General features: G+C 40.3%; 1 protein-coding gene across 6 annotated transcripts in view; it reads left to right on the top strand.

The window, feature by feature from the left end:
* TJP1 (tight junction protein 1) overlaps nt 1–21,694 on the top strand; it is a 213,877-nt gene that overhangs the window by 119,857 nt on the left and 72,326 nt on the right. For all 6 annotated transcript variants that reach the window (XM_060179287.1, XM_060179286.1, XM_060179285.1 and 3 more), the window contains exon 3: nt 20,928–20,984. In XM_060179287.1, coding sequence (XP_060035270.1) covers nt 20,928–20,984 — 57 coding nt within the window. The remainder of the gene's footprint in view (nt 1–20,927; nt 20,985–21,694) is intronic.

Genomic DNA, 21,694 nt, shown 5'->3' with positions numbered 1-21,694 from the left:
AAAGTTGGTGCTATAGACAACTCTGGGATAGTAATTAGGAATACAATGTTAGCAGACACCTGGTTTGATTAAATTTTATTTGTTGAAAGATCTTTGGGTTTGGCATATTTAAAAATAGTCTGCATTCTTGGGGGGGGGGTGAAGACCTTTTTATTCTCGGTTATCTTAGAAATATTTCCTCTTTTGTAATTGTCACTAGTGCTGTCTTTGGTGTTTCTACAAGTTTCTGATTGAATTGAGCTTATTTTTGATGAGTCTCTTAATTGAAAACATGATTCCAAAATCCAGGGGTGATCTGTAAACATTGAGCACATTTTGTTTTGGATCTCTGTCCTATAGAAGGTTCTGGTTGCTCTGTAATGTCATGATCAGTTGTGAAGTTTACTGTGAAGATTGTTTTTTGGAAGGGGTCTCATTTATTCTTAAAAATAAATGAACATTTTAGGCTTATAGTAATAACGACTTTCTGGTGTGCCCTTTTGGTAACTGATGGTGATAAGATGTTATCTAGAACCTGGGCTTGCTCTAATCCATGTCTGCATTTTTCATAGCTAGCTTCTTTAATATTTGAATGGACTCTGTACACCTATGTAAGTTGGTATGTGTTTGTTAAGAGCATTTCAGTAGGAGACAAAAAGAATCATAAAGTCATTAGAACTTAATTAGGTCCTTCTAACTTCTCAAATACACTGCCCTGGAAAGTGTAATGTTTTCTAAGCTGTTAAGGGTCCAGCAGACTGAGAAATACGTAATGATTTGGGTTTTGAGATTGCATTCTACATTCCACAAGTACTTCCTCAATATCTAGTATGTACCAGGTACTGTTGTAGCTGGTGGAGATAGAGCAGCAAACATTTCTCTGTCCTCAAGCATCATTTGAATGCTGTGAGCAAATAGCAAGAAATAAAATACTAGGGCATGATGAGAAATGCCAACATCTGTAACTTGGTATTTCTGGATCATAACCCCTTTTCCCCCAAAGGAACAACTTTTGTAGCTAATCTTACATGTCAGTCATGTTCCTAATTTTTCTTGATAATTTTACCACTTAACTATGCATTGTATAAACACTAATGTCGCCTATGAACTTTACACAGTCTCTTCCGGTGTGGTTTCTGGTGTGTTTTGTATTGCTTTTGCTCAGCTTCATGTTTGTGACATATAGTGGCTGTTGTGGGTAATGATAGACAACAGTTTTCATTATACTCATGTATAAATTCATAGTATTCTATCGCCCGAGTTCTTACTGTTAAGTTGACATTGGGAGAAGTACTTTGAAATAGACTTCTATAGTGCTTGGAAGAACAATATCGTAGTTCTCTGAGGGGCAAGCATGTTATTGAGTACTAACAACTAGGTGAAAAAATGGCAAACTGCTTTTGATAAACATGTTGTTTATCTTGAAAGGATAGTTTTGATTTTGAAGGCATTTCCTGACTGAAGTGTAAAAACTCATCATCTCAAAGTATGTTTTAGCAGGTAGCCATTAAATTGAATCTAATTAGACCAGTAATAGGCACCATCAGAAGAACATGCTTTGGGGCCAAGAGACGGCTCACCTATGAGCCACTCGTGCAACCCTGGGCTTGAGCCCCGGCATCGGGAGCTCCTTGAATGATAAAGCAGAGCTGTGCTGTTTGTCATCTTCCTCTATGTCTGTCTCATCCTGTAGTTTTCTCTTTCTGAAATGACAAAATTGGCCCTGGGAGACCACTCAAACCATGTTATTATATACTCGTGTACGCTTTGGACACTATTAAAAGGAAGGAAGTGAAGAAAGGGGCACTTTTGTGAAAACCAAATAAAAATAAATCAGTCGTTGAAAGTGTAATTGTAGGGAATCTTTTCCCATTGGTTTCATGTAAAGATACTTTGGAAGATTTGTGTACTTCAAAAAAAAAAAAAATCTCAGTGTTGGAGTACTTGCTTAAACAAACGTGCCAACCCAAATACATTGTGTTCCTATAAAGGGAGGAGAATAGTAGTCATGACAAGGAGAGTAACAGTGTAGTGAATGTGAGAGACATGTGCCAGTAATAACTAACGGCCCCACTGTCGGTCACTGGCTCTGTGACAAGTGCTAAGCTGTGTTGTGTGTGCTGTCTCATTTGACCCTCAGTTCTCTCGGGCACTTCCACTATCTCTGTTCCCTAAGTGAGAACTCTGAAATGAAATAACCTGTGTTAGCTAGTCACACACCTGTGCTCAGCCACTCTGTAATCCTGACATGCACACGCTTAAACTTCCAAGTGTTCAGGTGGAGTGCCTGCGGGTTGAGTGTGGAATGGTGTCAGGTGAGTCTTCCACCAGAGAAGTAGCATGAATCATCTTTTAAAAGCTGGAAGGGGATCCAGCCAAGGAGCACAAGCTTGTCTGAAAGGAGTAGCTATTGCTCAGCTCCAGCTGACTGTTGTCCTGGAGCAAGGCAGGCCAGATCTGCCAGTTTTTCAAGAGAGGTGGTAAATCCAGATTTTTATGTAAATTACCTTGACTTCAGTGATGCCAGCTGATTTAGTTGTTCATACCGTTTTATTGTGAAACACAATAGGTACATCAAAGTACAGAAGGCAAGTGCCTATGCGCACGTCGGCATTCATTATCTAGGTGAAGGGATAGAATTCCGCCAGCTGCTCAGAAGCTTCCTCTGAGGTATGTCTGTCTGAATGGAACCCCTACTGGACTGTTGAGTGTAGCTGCAGTTTCCGTCTCAAGGCCTTCTTTTCCAAAGAGTTGTGTCACTCTTCCTCATTGAAGAGTTTTTGCTGGCTCTGCATTTTCAGCAAAACTGCTTTCGCAAAACACTTTAATTTGGGCCTTTCTGATGGGGCGTTCGTACGGTCTTACTGTAGTTTTAATTTGCATTCTCCCACTAGATGAGCTTGAGCAACTTATAATGTGTGGTCTTTTGTGTTCTTTTCTTTGATACTATCTTTTCCTTACTGATGGCTGTCAGCTTTTTGGCTGTACTATAGTAGCTATATCTTTTCCAGCCCAGTGGCTCTCTTGATGATCTTTTGATGACTAAAAGTTCCTAGTGTGTTTGTGGTCTGAGTGTAGTGGCACACTGATAGGCCAGCAAGGAAAGAGGATTTGCAAGAGAAGGTCCTGCCAGATCCAGCATCGAGAGGGGCCAAGAAGAATAAGGAGTGGGAAGGTTATCCTCCAGTAGCCCTACATCTTCTGTATTCCAGTGTCTATGCATCCCGTGAGTACCCATTTATTGGGGAAACTGACGATCCTTCCTAGCCGACTGAATCCACATGGATCCCAGTCACTTTCAAAGCCAGCAACAAGCAGACATCAGGCTCAACCTGACGCTGTTGACTGGCTACGGAAGAAGGACAAACGCTAGAAGAAGAAGAAGTGTAGGCTCTGGGATCTGAATGTTGTTGGGTCTATCACTTAGTAGCTGTTGTCCTAACAGTGAAATGCACATATCTCAGGATTGTGTGCTCACTGAGGTGTCCACCCACAGTAAGCTGCTGCATTGGCTAAAGCTACTCTAAGCTATTGTGTTAGTTGTAACCATTAAAAAACATTTTAAGTGAAGTCTGTTTTAAGATTAGAAAAACACAGGATTTTTTGCTCGCTGCATTGCATGACTATTTTGCATAAATGACTTAAATATTCTGTATCTGATATTGGACAAACGTTAGCACGATGTGCTGCAACTCCAGAGAAGGACCTTGAGCCCCTGAGACGTGTTTGGAAAACTTATTCTGATAGCATACAGTTAGAAATAGTCTTTTATATTGAGAGATTAGGGACTAGAGATTAGAAACTATGTCAGGTCCAGTGCACCTGTCTCAATTGGTATATCCATCTGGTATGGTGCATGATTGATTAGATTTTTGCTAATCTGCTGAGCAGATTATCAAATTCCGTTTTTTTTTTTTCCTCTCCTGAATACCTTCTATCTTTCCATTTCTCTCAGCTGTATCTTCTCCTATGACAGCTCCCTATACCAGGAACAGCATGGATACATGCATGCTGTAATTAAAAAATAATAATAACAACAACCTTGTCTTTATTCTTTAAATATTTTTTAACTTTGATAGGACAGAGAGAAATTGAGAAGGAAAGGGGATAGAGAGGGAAAGACAGAGACACACTTGAAGCACTGTTTCACCACTTGTGAAGCTTTCCCCCTGATGGGGACGGGGGCCTTGAACCTCAGTCCTTGAGCATGGTAACAGGTGCACTTAACCAGGTGCATCACCACTCGGCCCCACAATTGTTTCTTTGTACAGCCTTTTAAGTAGTGTTATCCTACTCCTGCTCCTTCCCCTCTCCCCTCCTCCCTTCTCCATCCTCCCTCCTCTCACCTTCCTTCTTCCTTACATTTGGTTTCTCTAAAATGGGCTTTTCCAATTTCAAGTTTGATTAACACCTTACACACACACACACACACACACACACACTCTCTCTCTCTCTCCCCCCCCCCCTCTCTCTCTCTACAAATCCTACATCTTACTGCCTTAAAAAAAGGTCCAGATTCAGAATGTGATCAATACTGGGTTATTTGGCCCCTGCTTGCCCCTCCAGCCTCACCTTGCATCTTCATCCCCCTTGCTTCTGTTCTCAAGCTATGCTATTCCCTTTTTAGTTCCTAACAGGTACGGCTCTTCCTGCCAGCTTCCTTTTTGAGTTCTCATGATGCTGTTTTTGTTTCCTTGGTAGTACTCACTTAAGCCTGTGAGTGCATATTTAGTCTTGACATTTTTTTGATTATTCTGTTCTCCCACTAGACCCTAAGCTCCATGAGAACAACGGTCATAAATAATTGTGTCCTGTTCTTCCCAGAGCACAGCACAGTGTCTGGCATATAATAAACACTCAGGTGTTACTTATATTTGAATGAATGAATGAGAGCAGTGCTTCCTACATTAGAAGACCTGCCGATACTGTTTTCTTGTAAGTCACCAAGAGCCCTAAGTCACCTAGAGCCTAAGTCACCAAGGAATAAGATGAGAACTGTGTGGAAAGCTCCCTGTGCTTTCTCATTGTAGCACTTGAAACAACTTGCATTTATGTGTCTGCCGATTATTTGATTCATCTCTGGTGCCTAGACTCAAGCTGTCTTTCCCCCCTCTGTTAATCATCAACAGGTAATAGAGCAGCTTAAGTTCACCCTATACATTTCCAGAAGGTGCTAGTGTATCTCTAGGAGCAACTGTATTTTTCCTGTCTTGAAAGGAGAGGCAATTGGTGGAGAGGTAGTACTGTTGTTTGGGTCTTTGCTGGATCAGTATTTAATTCCAGGGCCTCCACTTAACCCCCCGCCTTTTTTTTTTTTTTACTCCAATTTTATTGCTGGGGTTCAGTGCCTACTGCTCCTGGAGTCTATTTCCCCCCCATCTTTGTTGCCCTTGTTGTTGTTGTTATTGCTGTTATTGTTGTTGGATAGGACAGAGAGAAATTGAGAGAGGAGGGGAAGACAGAGTGGGGGAGAGAAAAATAGACATCTGCAGACCTGCTTCACTGCCTGTGAAGCCACCCCCCTGCAGGTGGGGAGCCGGGGGCTGGAACTGGGATCCTTATGCAGATCCTTGTGCTTTGTGCCATGTGCACTTAACCCACCACTACCTACCACCCTGCCCGCCTCGCCTCCCCTTTTTAAAATGGAAGTATTTCACAGCCATACGTCATGAATCTCCACATTACCATCATGCAGAACAGTTGGCAATTTATAGCCAGTCCTGCTTCTTGTCTACTTCCACCCATTGTAACCTCCTTCCCCTCCTACTATTTTTTTTTTTTTAACAGAACACTGACTGCTCAGCTCTGTTTATGGTAGTGCAGGGGATTGAACCTGGACCTGGGGGCCTCATGTTGGAGAGTCAGTTTACATAACCATTATGCAGTTTCCCCTGCCCATCCTACCATTATGATCATTACTTTGAAGCAGACACCAGATTTGTCTTTTCATTTGCTCACTTTTGAGTATATGTCTTTAAAAGCTGAAATATATATTTTAAATATTTTATTTATTAATGAGAGAGGCAGAGAGAGAAAGAGAACCAGAGCATCGCTTCAGCACGTGTGCTGCCGGGGACTGAATTTGGGACCTCATGTTTCAGAGTCCAGTGGTTTATCCACTGCACATCGTCCTTGGCCACGATAAAAACCTTTTTTTTTTTTTTTTTTTTTTTACAAAGGCTGTGTTTTACAAAGGCTGTGTTTGTGTTTTTAAATCCTAACCCAAATTAATCAATGAAAAAGTTTCAATTATAAAGTTCAACTTTCTTTCTTTATTTATTTATTTACTGCTTCCAGGGTTTTTGCTGGGACTTGGTGCCTGCACTGCGAATCCACTGCTCCTGGAGGCCATTTGTTGCCCTGGTTGTTGTTATTTTTGCCATTGTTGCTGTTGTTGTTGGACAAGACAGAGAGAATTGAGAGAGGAGGGGAAGACAGAGGGGGAGACAAAGACAGACAGCAGACTAGAAGTGTGTCAGTTTTTGATTAATCTGATGTTGCATTACTGGTGATGTCAACCATGACCATTTGGTGAAGTACCTTTTCCCCCTTCGTGACTAATATCTTAGACAAGATACTTGGAAGTTGTTTCTTCTCCAACTTTTGCCCACTGATTAGACGAATTGATCTTGCCCACAGCAATGATTACTGTTTTCCCCTGCAGCGAGTTTATACTTCTTCCTTTCCTTCTGTATGTATTTGTTAGACTCCCCTATAAGGAAGTGCCTACCCCTTTCTCTCATTTCTTTATTTATTTATATCGGTATGCCTCTGCAGATATTTTATTCCAGGGATTACAATCTCTGACTAGCACTGTTTTGTTGCTCACATTGTTCCAGCTCTGTCCTCTGGAGATACTTCTATTTTGAGCACTTCCTTATTGTTGGTACAAGCATTCCAAGGTTGTGTTGTATAATCTCTTCCCTTGCCCTGGAATCTGTCACTGTCCAGGGAATCTTGGTCCTCGCGTTGGAGAATGGAACTGAGAAACCAGGATCTGTGTGCTCTTAGGCCTTTTCAGGGGTCAGAGTGCATCTATTTATTTTTATGCTAGACAGCTGTATATACACTGAAAGCCATGAGTTTACATGGACACCTGGACTCCATGGCATGTTTCATTCTAGTCTTCTTCCCTTCTTGTAACTTTCTCTGACAGGACAAATCAGCTACTTCTTTGGACTATATTCACTTACCTGTTTAATTCTAATTTACCCATAAAGTAGTTAAAGGGTTGTTAACCCATCCTACCCAATGTGTAAGAAGTGTTCTTCTTGCCTTTACTTTTGAAGTATCCAGTTAAAGCATAGTTTTGAAGTTTTGTTTCAGTCACCCACCATTTATGGAGTTTCACCCAGTGCCATGGTGCTCCTCTCCTATGTGGTGCAGAGGCTCAAATCCAAGACCTTCAAGACCTTGTTGTCTTGTTCAGGATGAACAGCCTCTCCAGTATTTCTTAGAAACTCAAAATGTTTTTTATTTCCTTACAACTTTGGATAACATTTAGAAAACCTTTTCCTACATTATAAAAAGAGTAACTAACTTGAATTTTCTTCTACCATTTGTATGACTTGTTTACATTCAGTCTCCTGAGTAATTTAGAATTTATTCATATGCTTCCACAATATAAATTTATGTTTTTCTTAAATGTCTGTCTAGTTTTGGCACCATTTATCAAGTATTGTAACTTTAACCCACTAATTTGAGAGGTTACCTTTTTATCCATTACTTTTCTTTTTTTAAAAAAAATTTTAATATTTATTTTCCCTTTTGTTGCCCTTGTTTTCATTGTTGTAGTTATTATTGTTGTTGTTATTGTATAGGACAGAGAGAAATGGAGAGAGGAGGGGAAGACAGAGAGAGGGAGAGAAAGACAGACACCTGCAGACCTGCTTCACCTCCTGTGAAGGGACTCGAACCGGGATCCTTACGCAGGTCCTTGTGCTTTGCGCCATGCTGCGCTACCGCCTGACTCCCTACTTTTCTTTTTTTTCCTGGGTTTCCTTCCACACTTTATTAATTGTACATACTTTGTAGTCTATCTTAATTAAAGTCTTAACTGATAGGGCTAGTTCCCCTCTGGGAGTTTTTCAGTTGTAGTGTTTTTTTTTTTTTTTTTTTTTTTGATTTTTTTTTTATTTTATTTAAGAAAGGATTAATTAACAAAACCATAGGGTAGGAGGGGTACAACTCCACACAATTCCCACCGCCCAATCTCCATATCCCACCCCCTCCCCCGATAGCTTTCCCATTCTCTATCCCTCTGGGAGCATGGACCCAGGGTCATTGAGGGTTGCAGAAGGTAGAAGGTCTGGCTTCTGTAATTGCTTCCTCGCTGAACATGGGCGTTGACTGGTCGGTCCATACTCCCAGTCTGCCTCTCTCTTTCCCTAGTAGGATGGGTCTCTGGGGAAGCTGAGCTCCAGGACACATTGGTGGTGTCTTCAATCCAGGGAAGTCTGGCCGGCATCCTGATGACACCTGGAACCTGGTGACTGAAAAGAGAGTTAACATACAAAGCCAAACAAATTGTTGAGCAATCATGGACCCAAAGCTTGGAAAAGTAGAGAGGAAGTACTCACTGCAAACTCTAGTATACTTCTGCTTTCTTACTTTGGTGCCATACTCCAAACTCAGTCATTTTCTGCTTTGCGTTTCTACTTCTTTTTTTTTTTTTTACATGCATAACGTTCCCCAGATTCCCATTTAGCAATACAACCCCCACTATTTCATTCATCATTTTTCATGGACCTGTATTCTCCCCACCCACCCACCCACCCCATAGTCTTTTACTTTGGTATAATACTCCAATTCCATTTCAGGTTCGACTTGTGTTTTCTTTTCTAATCTTGTTTTTCAACTTCGGCCTGAGAGTGAGATCATCCCATATTCATCCTTCTGTTTCTGACTTATTTCACTCAACATGATTTTTTCAAGGTCCAAATAATAACTTGTTATTATTACCTGTAAATGGAAACAAGATGTATGTTAATGCATGTGACTTCTTTTGTTTATTATTGAACACTGTTGTGAGATGTATTCATTGTGATTTGTATAGTTGTAGTTTATTCTTTTCCTGACTGGTATTTATTCCATTGAGTGACTGTTAACATAATTTTCTGTTTCACCATTGGTAAGATTTTAGATACTTTCTGGGTTTGGCTATAAAGAATAGTGTTCTTATGAACGTTACTGTAATCAGTATACGTACATGTTTCTGTTGAATGACTATAGAGTATGCTTTTCAAAGCAGTAGGCCAGTTGATATTACACTAGGAGTCCATTCACTAACCCGTCACATTGTTCTTTGAATGTTAGCATATAGTATGAGTGCCTAGTTAGACCTCATTGTGTTTTTTTAGTTTGTGTTTTCTTGTCAGATAATAATTAGAGCATTTTTTCCACATGTTTATTGGCCATTCTGATATTTCCTTTTGTGAAATGTTTCCACAAGTTCTTAGTTCAACATTTATACTTGGCTGTATTGATAGGAATTCTTTTATATTCTGGGTATGAGTAGTATTTAAATAGACAGATGTTAGTGGGTTACTTTAAAAGCCCAGTTTTCAGTAAAAAAGAACTGATATTGCTTCATTGTTGTATATTGGGAAGGCCATAGATTTTTTTTTTTAATTTTTTTATTTATAAAAAGAAAACATTGACAAAACCATAGGATAAGGGGGGTACAACTTCACACAGTTCCCACCAACAGAACTCTGTATCCCATCCCCTCCCTTGATAGCTTTCCTATTCTTTAACCCTTTGGGAGTATGGACCCAAGGTCATTGTGTGGGATGCAGAAGGTGGAAGGTCTGGCTTCTGTAATTGCTTCCCTGCTGAACATGGGCGTTGACAGGTGATCGATCCATACTCCCAGCCTGTCTTTCTCTTTCCCTATTGGGGAAGGGCTCTGGGGAAGCAGAGCTCCAGGACACATTGGTGGGGTTGTCTGTCTAGGGAGGTCTGGTTGGCATCCTGCTAGCATCTGGAACCTGGTGGCTGAAAAAAGAGTTAACATACAAAGCCAAACAAATTGTTGACCAATCATGGACCTAAGTGCTGGGATAGTGCAGGTGAAGAGTTGGGGGGCAGGGGTCTCTGTTTTGTAGATAGCTAGTAGGCATATTTTAGTTAAATTCCAAAGGGCCTGTGGCTATACTAGTGCTTTTTTTTTTTTGCCTTGTCCTGAAATCTGATATGCAGGTGAATCCTAATTATTGTCCAGGAAGATGATGTCATGGCTGGCAGAAGGACCAGAAAGCTGGATCAGGGAAGAGAGTAGCTCCCAAATATGGGAAAGGTGTATAAATATTGTTGACTGTAAAACCCATCGATTTGATGTGATCTGGGGCCCATATTCAGCTTAGGAGCCTATGTGACATCAGCATCCCTATAGATCTGAGCTCACATTCTGTGGTCATGAGTAGGAACGTTCCAAGCTGCCCCAGTATAGACTCATCTTCCTTGGTGTAGCATAAGAGTATGTTGTCCATCCTCCCTTTGGAGGATGGAACATTCTCTACCATTGTTGATCCAAGTTGAGGGTAAGGTCCTATGGGGGCCCACAAAGGGGTCTGTTGTGTTGTTCCTGATAGAGATGACCAGTAACAATGGAGAGAGGGATTTATTCGAGGTCTAGGCTCATCATGTCTGTTTGGAAGTCTCAGAACTCCCGGATTAGGGACCCAACTGATGGGGTGGGGTGAGGCCATACACTTTAAATATCTCTCTGACTTGCATTAAAATGGTATATTTGCTACTTTATTGAACTTCAGTTTGTTAATACTATCACTTAGTGGTTAAATTAGAACCAGAAATAAATTTTCCCCTCCCTTCTTTTTCATGTTTTTTTTTTTTTTTTCTTGCAGGGGGGGTGAGGTTTATTGTTGGGAATTTGTACCTGCCTGATGACCCCACCACTCCAGTGGTGAATTTTTATTTATTTATTTTTCTTATAGAGACAGGAAGAAATAGGGAGGAGGAGAAAGAAGGGGAAGAGAAAGAGATGCCTGCATCCCTTGTGAAGCTCCCCTCTGTAGGTGGGATCGGGCTTGAGCCCCACTTCTTGTGCATGTGACTTGTGCTCTGCCAGGTGGGCTACTGTGCACACCTGTGAGTGTTCACTCAAGCCAGTTTGCCTTTTTTTTTTTTTTTTTTACATTTGAAATCTCATTTGTGTTAAATACTCTAAGAACTTAAGGTGAAGTAAAGAAGCTGATTTTTTAAAGAAACATGATCTCTTGAGTCTGCTAGTTTGGTCTGTTTTTCATGAAATGCTTTGTTGTGTGAAAATCATAATTTTGGATATATATTTAAATACAGTTTTACTTTAAAAAATTGTAAGTCACTCTAGATTTGTAGTTTTCTAGAGTATGTGTAGCTGTCGCTAGTAAAAATCTTAGTGCTCACTATGTGTATGCGGTAGCCTCTTCTTATTGGTGGTTTTAAGTGTCCCCAGTCAGCTGATAGGAAATCATTAAGTACTGTTAGCTGTCTTGAGAGAAAAAGAGCACGCTCTCAGAGTTTTATGTATGTTGCTATAATTCTGTTTGTATTAATGGTTTCTATTAATCCTCTAAAATTTTTTTTTTTAATAATCTTTATTTATTGGATAGTGACAGCCAGAAATCAGGAGGGAAGGGGGTGATAGGGAAAGAGAGAGAGACTTGCAGCACTGCTTCACTGCTCGCAGAGCTTTCCCCCGTGCAGTTGGGGGCTGGGTGCTGGAACCCTGTTCCTTGCACATTATAACATGTGCACTCAACCAGCTGCACCACCACCTGCCCCCCCCCCGTTAATCCTTTATTGTGCCTAATTTATAAATTAATATAGGTATGCATAGAAAACAGTGCATTTATATGTTTGTGTATACACAGACACACACACACACACACACAAACGGGTAATATTATCTATGATTTTTAGGCATCCACTGGGGTCTTGGAACATATCCCCACAATAAAGGGGTCACTGTTGTAAGAGAAAGTCACTCACTTGATAGTCGTTCACTTTGTTCTTAAAAACAGCCTATGTAGAAGCTTATCTGTGAGCTTACATTTTAAGCAAATGATCAGAAAATTCCAGTCCAGTGTGTCATCCATTTCAGTAATATCCAGTCAGACCTATCTGTGTCATCATTTGCCTCCTAACTTATCAGCCAAGGGTAGTTTGAAAATTTAACTGACCTTGAGTGTGGTGGGGTGTCAGTCGGTTGGTTGACATTTACACTATACGCTCTTGGTTTTTATGTCAGACTAGGCCTGTGCTCTACTGCTGACACCCTTGCTCCATTTTTCTTACTGCTGAAATTGTCATCCTAGAATTGCTGCACATTTAAAAAATATATTATTATTATTGCCACCAGGGCTTTTGCTTGGACATTGCACCTGCCGTTTCCACTACTCCCAGCACTCCCTGCCCCCCAATTGAGGGCAAGAGATCAAGAGGGGGAGAAAAGCAAAGAGAGAAGACAAGATACCACAGTGAGGAACTATACCCTGTAGTCTCACAATGATGTAACACTATTAGTCACACACACACACACACACACACACACACACACACACACACACACACACACCACAAGACCACTACACTGATCGTGAAGCACTCCCTTTGCACGATTCTCTTATATGGTGGCCAGGGGCTGAGACCTGGATTAATGGTAAATTAAGGTGTGTACTCTATGAGGCGAGCTATCTGCCGCCCCTTTATCTTAATTCTTTTTATTTTTTTAAATATTATTAATTTATTCCCTTTTGTTGCCTTTGTTGTTTTTTTATTGTTGTAGTTATTATTGTTGTTATTGTTCTTGTCGTCATTGGATAGGACAGAGAGAAATAGAGCGAGGAGGGGAAGGCAGAGAGGGGGAGAGAAAGATAGACACCTGCAGACCTACTTCACCGCCCGTGAAGTGTCTCCCCTGCAGGTGGGGAGCTGGAGGCTTGAACCTTATGCTGGTCCTTGCGCTTTGTACCACATGCTCTTAACCTGCTGCGCTACTGCCCAACTCCCTTCTTTTTAATTTTTTAATCTTTATTTATTGGATAGAGACAGTGAGAAATCAAGAGGGTGGGGGGAGATAGAGAGGGAGAGAGACAGAGAGACACCTGTAGCCCTGCGTCACCACTTGCAAAGCTTACCTCCTGCAGGTGAGGACTAGGGGCTCGAACCTGGGACCTGTGCTTTATAACACGTGTGCCCAGCCAGGTGCAGCACTGCCTGCCGCCTCCTCTCCCCAACCCCCTGGGAGTGTTGAGTAAGTTCTTGTTTTGTTGTGAAGGTTGTTTTTATTTTTTTAATCTTTGTTCTAAACATTCATTAGCTGGATTTTTTTTTACCCTGTTTCTTTTTTTTAATATGTATGTATGTATTTATTTATTTATTTATTCCCTTTTGTTGTTCTTGTTGTAGTTAACCTATTTCTTGGGCATCTCTTGTGAGTTCACATTTGCCCTTTAGACCAGTTCAGCTTTATATTGTCCTTTTTTGACAAACATACTCTTATCTCTTTAGTGTTTCTTTTTCACTGGCAGTGACTATAATTTGGACTTGAATGCTTAATAAGAGACCAAGGAAGGGCAGAGATCATCCATCTTTTTCTGTAAATATAATACATATTTTACTCATTTTTATTGAACTAGAGTTAGAGACTGGCTGATGGTGGTGCTGGAGATTGAACCTAGGACCTAGAGCCTCAGACATCAAAGTCTTTTGCAGAACCATTATGTTGTCTCCTCAGCCTGATTATCTATCTTATTAGCTAAAGTTTAGACTATACTTCTCCTTAAATTTCTGACTCTACTTCATCTCAGTAAGTGATCTTGCTTTCTAGTCTGTTTTTATGGGGTAGGAAAACAAAACAAAAAATCCAGCTCAGGTTTAATTCTTGGCACCAACATATGCCAGTGCTGAGCAGTGCCCTAGAAAACTCTCACTCTCTTATCCAAAATAATATTTTTGAAGAGATAGCTGTTACATTCTTTCCCCTCTCCCAATTTTTATTATTTTGGCCTATTTGTTGAACAATAAGTGGATTGTTTGTTTGTTTGTTTTGTTTTGTTTGTATCTGCTCCTTTGGCTTTTCCTGTAGTCTCAGTGACTCTTCCTTCTTGGGCTCCTTTGCTTCTTCCGTTTTCTCCCCTAAAATACCAGTGGTCCACAGGTCATCTTAGTTCTGTGTTAAGTGTATCCTTTTTTCCTGGGCTGACTACTACTTGGTTACTTCTAGATCCTTATCGAGTCCTGATCTCAGTCTTGCTCTTCAGTCCTGCATATCCACTGCCTATATTTGTATCTGCTGTTTTCTTTCCACAGGCACCTGGAATTAAGAGTGTCCGTACTGAATTTGTCAGATCAGAAGTGTAGCTTATGGATAGAATGCTTGCTCTGCATGTTTAAGGCACTGGATTTGACCCTCCCACAAGCAAGAAAACTTAAAGATGAAATTGTCAGGTTTTTTTCCTGCTTTTTCTTTTTTTTTTTTTTTTTATATTTATTCCCTTTTGTTTGTTGCCCTTGTTTTATTGTTGTAGTTACTGATGTTGTTGATGTTGGATAGGACAGAGAGAAATGGAGAGAGGAGGGGAAGACAGAAGATAGACACCTGCAGACGTGTCGCTCAGTGAAGTGACTCCCCTGCAGGTGGGAAGCTGGGGGCTCAAACTGGGATCCTTACGCAGGTCCTTCCATAACGCTGGTCCTTGCGCTTTGCGCCACCTGCGCTTAACCTGCTGTGCTAACACCCAGACTCCCTTTTCCTGTTTTTCATTTAATCTGACCAATTTAGAAACCTGACAGCCAGTTTAAAGACATTTTTAGTAGTTTCCCTGTGTCAAACCCAACTTTGACACAGAATCTTCAGAATAAATCTCGAGTATATATCATTTGTGTCCAAAATTCTTTTGTGTCTTACCATTGAGTTTACAGTCTTAAAGCCTTACTTTACAAGGTCAGTTGTAAATCCCCCTCCCCCTTTTATTGTCAAAGCCTGGGCCTTGCATTTGTGCTTTCACTGCTCTGGGCAACTTTCTCATTCAGAAAAAAAGGGAGGGGGAGACACCCTCCTGTGCTGTGAGCTCTCATCTGGGCAGGCCCCCATTACCTTCTCCCTATTCCATGCATTGTACACCTCAGCCACATGAAGCCAGCAGGATGTGTGGGTAACAGTCTTGTCAACACAGTTTCTTCTCCTGAAATATCTTTCCCTGCATTTATCCCAGTCACCGTCTGTTAAACTTGAACTCAGACAGCACTTTCTCAGGGAATCAGTCTCTTCTCTTCATAGCAGGCAGACTCTTCCTCTTACTTAACTTAAACCTCACATGTGCTGTTTATATAGAGTTACATGCCTTGAGCCCTGAGGTAGACTAGTGATTTGGTTTTGCCCTCTGTCACACTAGAATAAGCTGCTAAAGGGCCCATAAAATAGCTTACTGGGATTATGAGCTTCTTTGAGATGTTCAGGACTGAGGTTCAAGCCAGACACCCACTACACTGGAGATAGCTTTGGTGCTGTGGTTTCTTTTCCTCTCTGCCTCTCTTTATTTTGCTTATCTCTCAATCTCTCTCTCTCTCCTCTCCCTCCCCCTGCTCCTCTCTCTCCCTCTCTCCCCTTCTCCCTCCCTTTCTTCCTTCCTCTCTCCCCCTCTCCCTCTGCCCCTCCATCTCACTCTTCCTCCCCCTCCCTTTCCCTCCTCCTTCCATCTCTCTCCCCCTCCCTTCCTCCCTCTCTTTCTCCCCCCTTCCTCCCTCCTTCTCTCTCCCCCCCTTCCTCTCTCCCTCTCCTTCTCCCCCCTCCCTCCCTCTCTCTGAAAAAAATGTCAGCCAGCAGCAGTGAAGCCCCCAGAATGTCAGGTGCCCAAGAAGGGTGAGAATACCTGATAAATGTTTAAATGAGTGAATGTATGACTTTTTTTTTTTTTTTTTTAACTTGCTTTTGTTGCTCGGGGATTCACTACTCTAGCTCAACTTTTTCAGAGAGGAAGAAAGAGAAGGGCTACAGACAGAAGATAAGACACATACATACGCACATCGTACACATTCCCTCTCTTTCTCTTCAGAACTGTCCGACTGACCCAGGCCTTTTAAATCACATTAATAATACGGTAAAGTTTAGCTGGCTGTATATTCAGGTATAACTGGGGAACACTGTCTCCCCCTCTGCCCCCCCCCCCCGTTTTGATTCAGTCTTCTCCAAGTTATAGGTTAATCCTGTCTTTCCCCCCGTTTGATCTGAAATCAGCTCTAAAGGACAGTAAAACAGCCTAGCGTTGGGATCTGAAGTTTTGGCAGGAAGCCCTTCAGAGTTTGTGATCTGTGTAGTGTCTTTGCCAGCTGGAGCTTAGAACAAAGAAACCAAACAAAAACTCTTGGCAGATTCTGAACTGCAGCTTTTTGCTTCTTCAGAAATTGTGATTCCAGTCAGTTGATGCTGACTTAGAAATGCATGTGGAACTCCGAATCTGGTAGCCACGAATTGCCATCTCTGGATGCGTGCAGTGCTCAACCAGCTACTGGATTTGCAGGAATCAGAACTAGAATCAGACTACAGCCCCTGGCAGGACTTTGAGCTTGAGATCATTTCATCTACAACCCTAATTTTATAGTCATGGCAAGTTAGCTCTAGATAATCTAGTTAGTGGCAGATTGGGGCTCTGACCTCTCTATTCCTGGACTGGCTCTCTTTCTCTTAAAACAGCACCTTTTAAAGTTACTTGGGAATAATGAAGCTGGGATCATGCTTCAAAGAGTAACACTTTCTATTGGTCTCTCATAAGCCTCAATGGTTTTGGAAGATTATTGATTTACCAGATTTTAAAAAATTATTTCTTTGTCCGGGAATTAATGGATTTTACAGTTGACAGTGAAATGCAACAGTTTGTATATACATAACATTTCTCAGTTTTCTACATAACAATGCAACCCCCACTAGGTCCTCCTCTGCCATCCTGTTCCAGGACCTGAGCCCTGCCCCCACCCATACCAGAAGATATTTATACAAGTTATACAATTATGCATTCTGCTTTTTCTAAATAAGGAAAAGGAAAATGGCAAGTAAATTTACAACTGGGATGTTGAATCTTTTTTTTTTAATCATTTTTTTTAACAAGTCATTATCCCATCACTACCGTAAGCCAGAACTCAGCAATGCTCTGGCCCATCTGTCTTTTTCTCATTAAAAATAAATAAGTTTTTAAAATAAATTGAGAATTTTATTTGAATAGGTAACTAATGTGCTTGATAAAGAGACTCACAGTGAGATTCTCCCCTTAGTTTCCCTAGAGACCACTAGTTTCTTCATTTTTGTTTTTCTTTTAATATTTATTTTTTCCCTTTTGTTGCCCTTGTTGTTTATTGTTGTAGTTATTATTGTTGTCATCGATGTTGTATAGGACAGAGAGAAATGGAGAGAGGAGGGGAAGACAGAGAGGAGAAGAAAAAGATAGACACTTGCAGACCTGCTTTTGTGAAGCTATTCTCCTGCGGGTGGGGAGCCGGACCTTGAGAGGGTCCTTGAGCTTTGCGCCACATGTGCTTTAACCTGCTGCACTACTGCCCGACTCTCCATTTTCGGGTTTTTTTTTCCCCCTCCTCTAGGGTTATCGATGGGGCTCGGCACTGGCACTATGAATCAACTGCTCCTGGCAGCCAGTTTTTCCATTTTATTAGATAGGACAAAGAGAGGAAGGGGGATAGGGAGAAAGATAGATGCCTGCTTTGCCACTTATGAAGCAAGTGGGGGGAGGTGGGGGGCTCGAACCCAGATCTTTGTTTCTTGGGCATTCTTCCCAAGGAAGCACACCACCTTTTAAAGAAATACCAAAATTCTCAGACATAAATCAACATTTTGAAGCACTAAATAAACTTAATATATTTAGTAGTAGTGAAAATGTCTCATGTCACTTTAACTTCCTATTTTCTATTATAAACCTCCTTTATCCTTTGCTCCCCAGCTTCCCCCACAACTATATCCTTTATCCTTTACTCCCCAGCTCCCCCCACAACTATATTTGGATTATTTCCAAATATATTTGGAAGAACTGTACAATGGATGTTTGAATTCCCACCACTCACATTCTGCTATTGGATTTCACCATATTTGCATTGTCACAATCTGTTTGTGAGTCCATCCCCATTCATTCATAACTCCTCTTAAGGTCTCCCTGGTCCTGTTGACAACCATGGGAAGGTTCTTTGCAGTCACTGAAACAAACCAAAGGCAGGAGAGTAGACAGATATCTATGGTTTGAACTAGGAATAAGGTGTGTGTGTGTGTGTGTGTATGTCTTAAGAATTGGCATTCATGAGGGGCTCCGTGGTGACACACCTGGTTGAGCACACATGTTACAATGCTCAAGGACCCAGGTTTGAGCCCCTAGTCCCCACCTGCAGGGGGAGAGATCTGCGACTGCTGTCTGTCTGTCTCTCTCCCTATCACCCGTTCCTTCTCGATTTCATATCCATAAAAAAATTTTTAAAAAAAAGAATTGGCATTCAAATTATGGATTAAGTTGGTTTAGTGTTCTGGTTGAGAGTCTTTTCAGTATTTGGTAGTCTGTTCTTTGTGGGGAAGCTACTGAGATCTGTGCTTTAGTAATCCCTCCAGAAAAATGGAAAAATTAATGATTATTTAATTAATAATTAAAATATTAATTTTGATTGGAATGCTGAAAACAATTGTCTTAGTATTTTTCCCCCCTTAACTTTTGCAAATGACTTCTCTGGTTGTATTCCTTTTGAAGTTTGCATATTAATATTTGACTGTATAGATAGACTTCCTCCTCACAGTACTTTTTATAATTGAAAATAGAAGTCTTTTAAAAGTTTCTGTGATTTTTCCCTCTAAGCAAAACTCATGACACAGATATTTGAAGTTCTTGAATGGGATTTGGTGTATGTGGCTTAAAATACATACACAGGGCTAAATATTCTGATTGGGAATAGGAAAGAAAAGCAAATGCATCAACTCTATTAGAAAGCTGCTGCCCCAGATCTCCTCTCACCTTTAGATGATAAGTGTTTACATTTGATGTAACCTTTCAAAAAACCTTGTCCTGATCCTGTTAAGCATGGAACAGCCATAATACAATAAGCCATTGACAGTCTGTTTTTTCCCCCATCAGCTTTAAGTTCATGTCCTTGTTTAGTTAACATTCTTTTACAAAAATGGAGAATTCTGGTCACTACAGTATGGAAATTGATAGATTATTTCTTACTCTAGTCAGGGTACTTGCCTGTCATCAGATCATTCCCAGTTTGCACTATAGGAGAGAGATTAAAAAGGCGGTAGAGGAGTGGTGCTGATTAAAGAAGTGGCTCAAGAGAGACGAGCTTAGAACTGTTCACACAGTTCTTATTTTAATAACTTAGCTAAGATGGGACAAACTGGCAATTATTGCAGACATATTTGTCATGTATATTTTTGTAGAATTCTCAATCTTTGGCTAAATTGCTCATGTCATCAGTGCCTCATATAGATGGAAGAGTTCTTTAAATACATTAAATCCCTGATCAATTTTTATTTAAAACAACAAAACTGCTTTGTTTCCAGCAAGGTCTCATTAAAGGGAGGTTTTGCTACACTTGATTCGAAGATTGAAACAAAACTCTAGTGAGGCTGGCAGTTGTTATCTGTGGGAGTGAACAGAGAGATCCTTTTTCTCCCTTTCTCATTCATCTGGCAGGAAAGTTAATCTAGTTGCTTTGAATTTAAGGAGCAGATTGTCTTTATAGCAACTCATTTTCTAAAGTGGCGTTGTTAAATCTTTGATTAAAGTTGCTGTGGGAAAAGGCAGAATGGGCCCGTGGCACCTTGATGGGCATATTCTCGTCATGCTAATGACAGCGGTATAATGGAAAACAGATCTCACTTGTGAAATAGGCATTTATAACAATAGGTAATGAATGATGTTCTGAGAATATCTTGCTCAACATTCTTCCCTTCCACTCTACCTTTTGATAACTCAGAAAAGGCTCCTCCTCCTTTTTTCTTTCTTTTCAAGGAAATTGTTTATATATTTATCAAACACTGCCCTATAAGACAACATTAAAAGTATTAAAAGAGGTTAGTTTAAATCTCCAAGAGCAACTAACCCAATTTATAAGAAATTTATTTTTAGTTCTTTATTTTTCATCCTGTGTAGAGTAATCTGTTCTAGTAGCAAGATCTTGACCGTAGAAGAACCTGAACTATGTAGTTTGAGTAGTACCTATATTGGAACTTGCATCCCTGTCATTTTATGGATTCTTAGGATGGAGGCTGGTATGATTTTTCTGTCTTGTTTTTTTTGTGTGTGTGTTTGTATGCATGCATATGTGTGCATCATACTTATGCTGGAAAAACTGTTTCCTCATTTAAGGTTACAAGCAAAACTTGAGGAGATAACTCTGTAGTAAAAAGCAAACTAGGTGGGGCAGAAGTGTTTAACTGTGATAGTAAAGCACCACTGACCAAACCTATCAGCCATCTTATCTGTTTTCCTGTCGCATGTATATTTACAGTTACTGAGCTCAGAGGCATTGACTTTTCCTTCCTTTGCCCAGCATATAAGGAATACTTTTCTTCTGTATCATTAGATCTTTTAAACTAAAAGAAACCTCCCCAAAGGAATTTTTATTCTTGCCTTCTCTGATGTTAAGTATAAAGTTGCAGAATTAGCTTGAATACAAATTTCACCTGGCATGAATTGATATAGAGAGGCATCTGTCCAAATTAAGTTAAAAAAACACAGGAAGTTCCTGTGTGTAGTTTCCTGTCTCTTACAACAAAAAACAAAAGCAAACAAAAAAGGCTTCCATCATTATTAAACTCCTTTCAGAGGCTCTCTAATATTAATAGTAGAAAATTTTAGTGTTTCATTGTACTAAGTTCTCTGCTGAGTATTCTCATTCCCTTTATTAAGACATTTCCCTTAAAAGATAATTTTTTTTTTTCTCTTTTCCTTTGTCAGAGCACAACAATGGAGGAAACTGCTATATGGGAACAGCACACAGTGACGCTTCACAGGGTAAGTTTGCTGCAGTAAATAATCTGCGTATAACTCAGGATACTGGCAGCTTTTGAACACAATAGAGAAAACCAGATGTCAGGAAGCCAGAAGAAAGAGGGAAAACTTTTCTATATTCCTTTGTTTAAAATTAGAGTGCAATAAATTCTTTATTAAGGCTAAAAGTGAACATGGTTGCTTTTTCATATATCCTTGTTGTTATTATTTGTGTATTTGCTGTCTTTATTCCCACTTTAAGAAATTAAGGCCATACATCCAAAACTAATGTTGTGTTTCAGATATATTTCGATTTAAAATTTTTATTTTTTTAAGTTAGTGATTAGATAAAGTGCACTGTGGATTAGTGTCAGTTGTAAACTATTTCAGCCTTTCTGAGGATACATTTATGTATTATAGACTTGGGGGTTTAAATTAAACCAGATCATGTGGATAATAAAAGCTTGAAAAGATACCTGTTGGCTTGGAACATGTAAACGTAAGCTATTGCTTAAACAATTACAGATAGGGAGAGAGAAAATGGCAGAAAAATTCAAGTTTTGTCTGAAGTAAGACTTCCCAGAGTTGGAGTCCCTTGAGAAAGAAGCAGAGAAATGGTCCGGGCCCCTTTAAGTCTGGTTTCCACGTATTTAAATAGGGCTCACACTATTCTTTATAGTTACCATAAAGTGCCTTCCATAATTCTCTCCTTTGTTCCTTTTGAAGAGAGCTGA

The sequence above is a fragment of the Erinaceus europaeus genome, chromosome 20, assembly GCF_950295315.1.
Source record: "Erinaceus europaeus chromosome 20, mEriEur2.1, whole genome shotgun sequence".
Taxonomy (NCBI): Eukaryota; Metazoa; Chordata; class Mammalia; order Eulipotyphla; family Erinaceidae; genus Erinaceus; species Erinaceus europaeus.
This window is presented reverse-complemented; position numbering and strand designations above follow the sequence as displayed.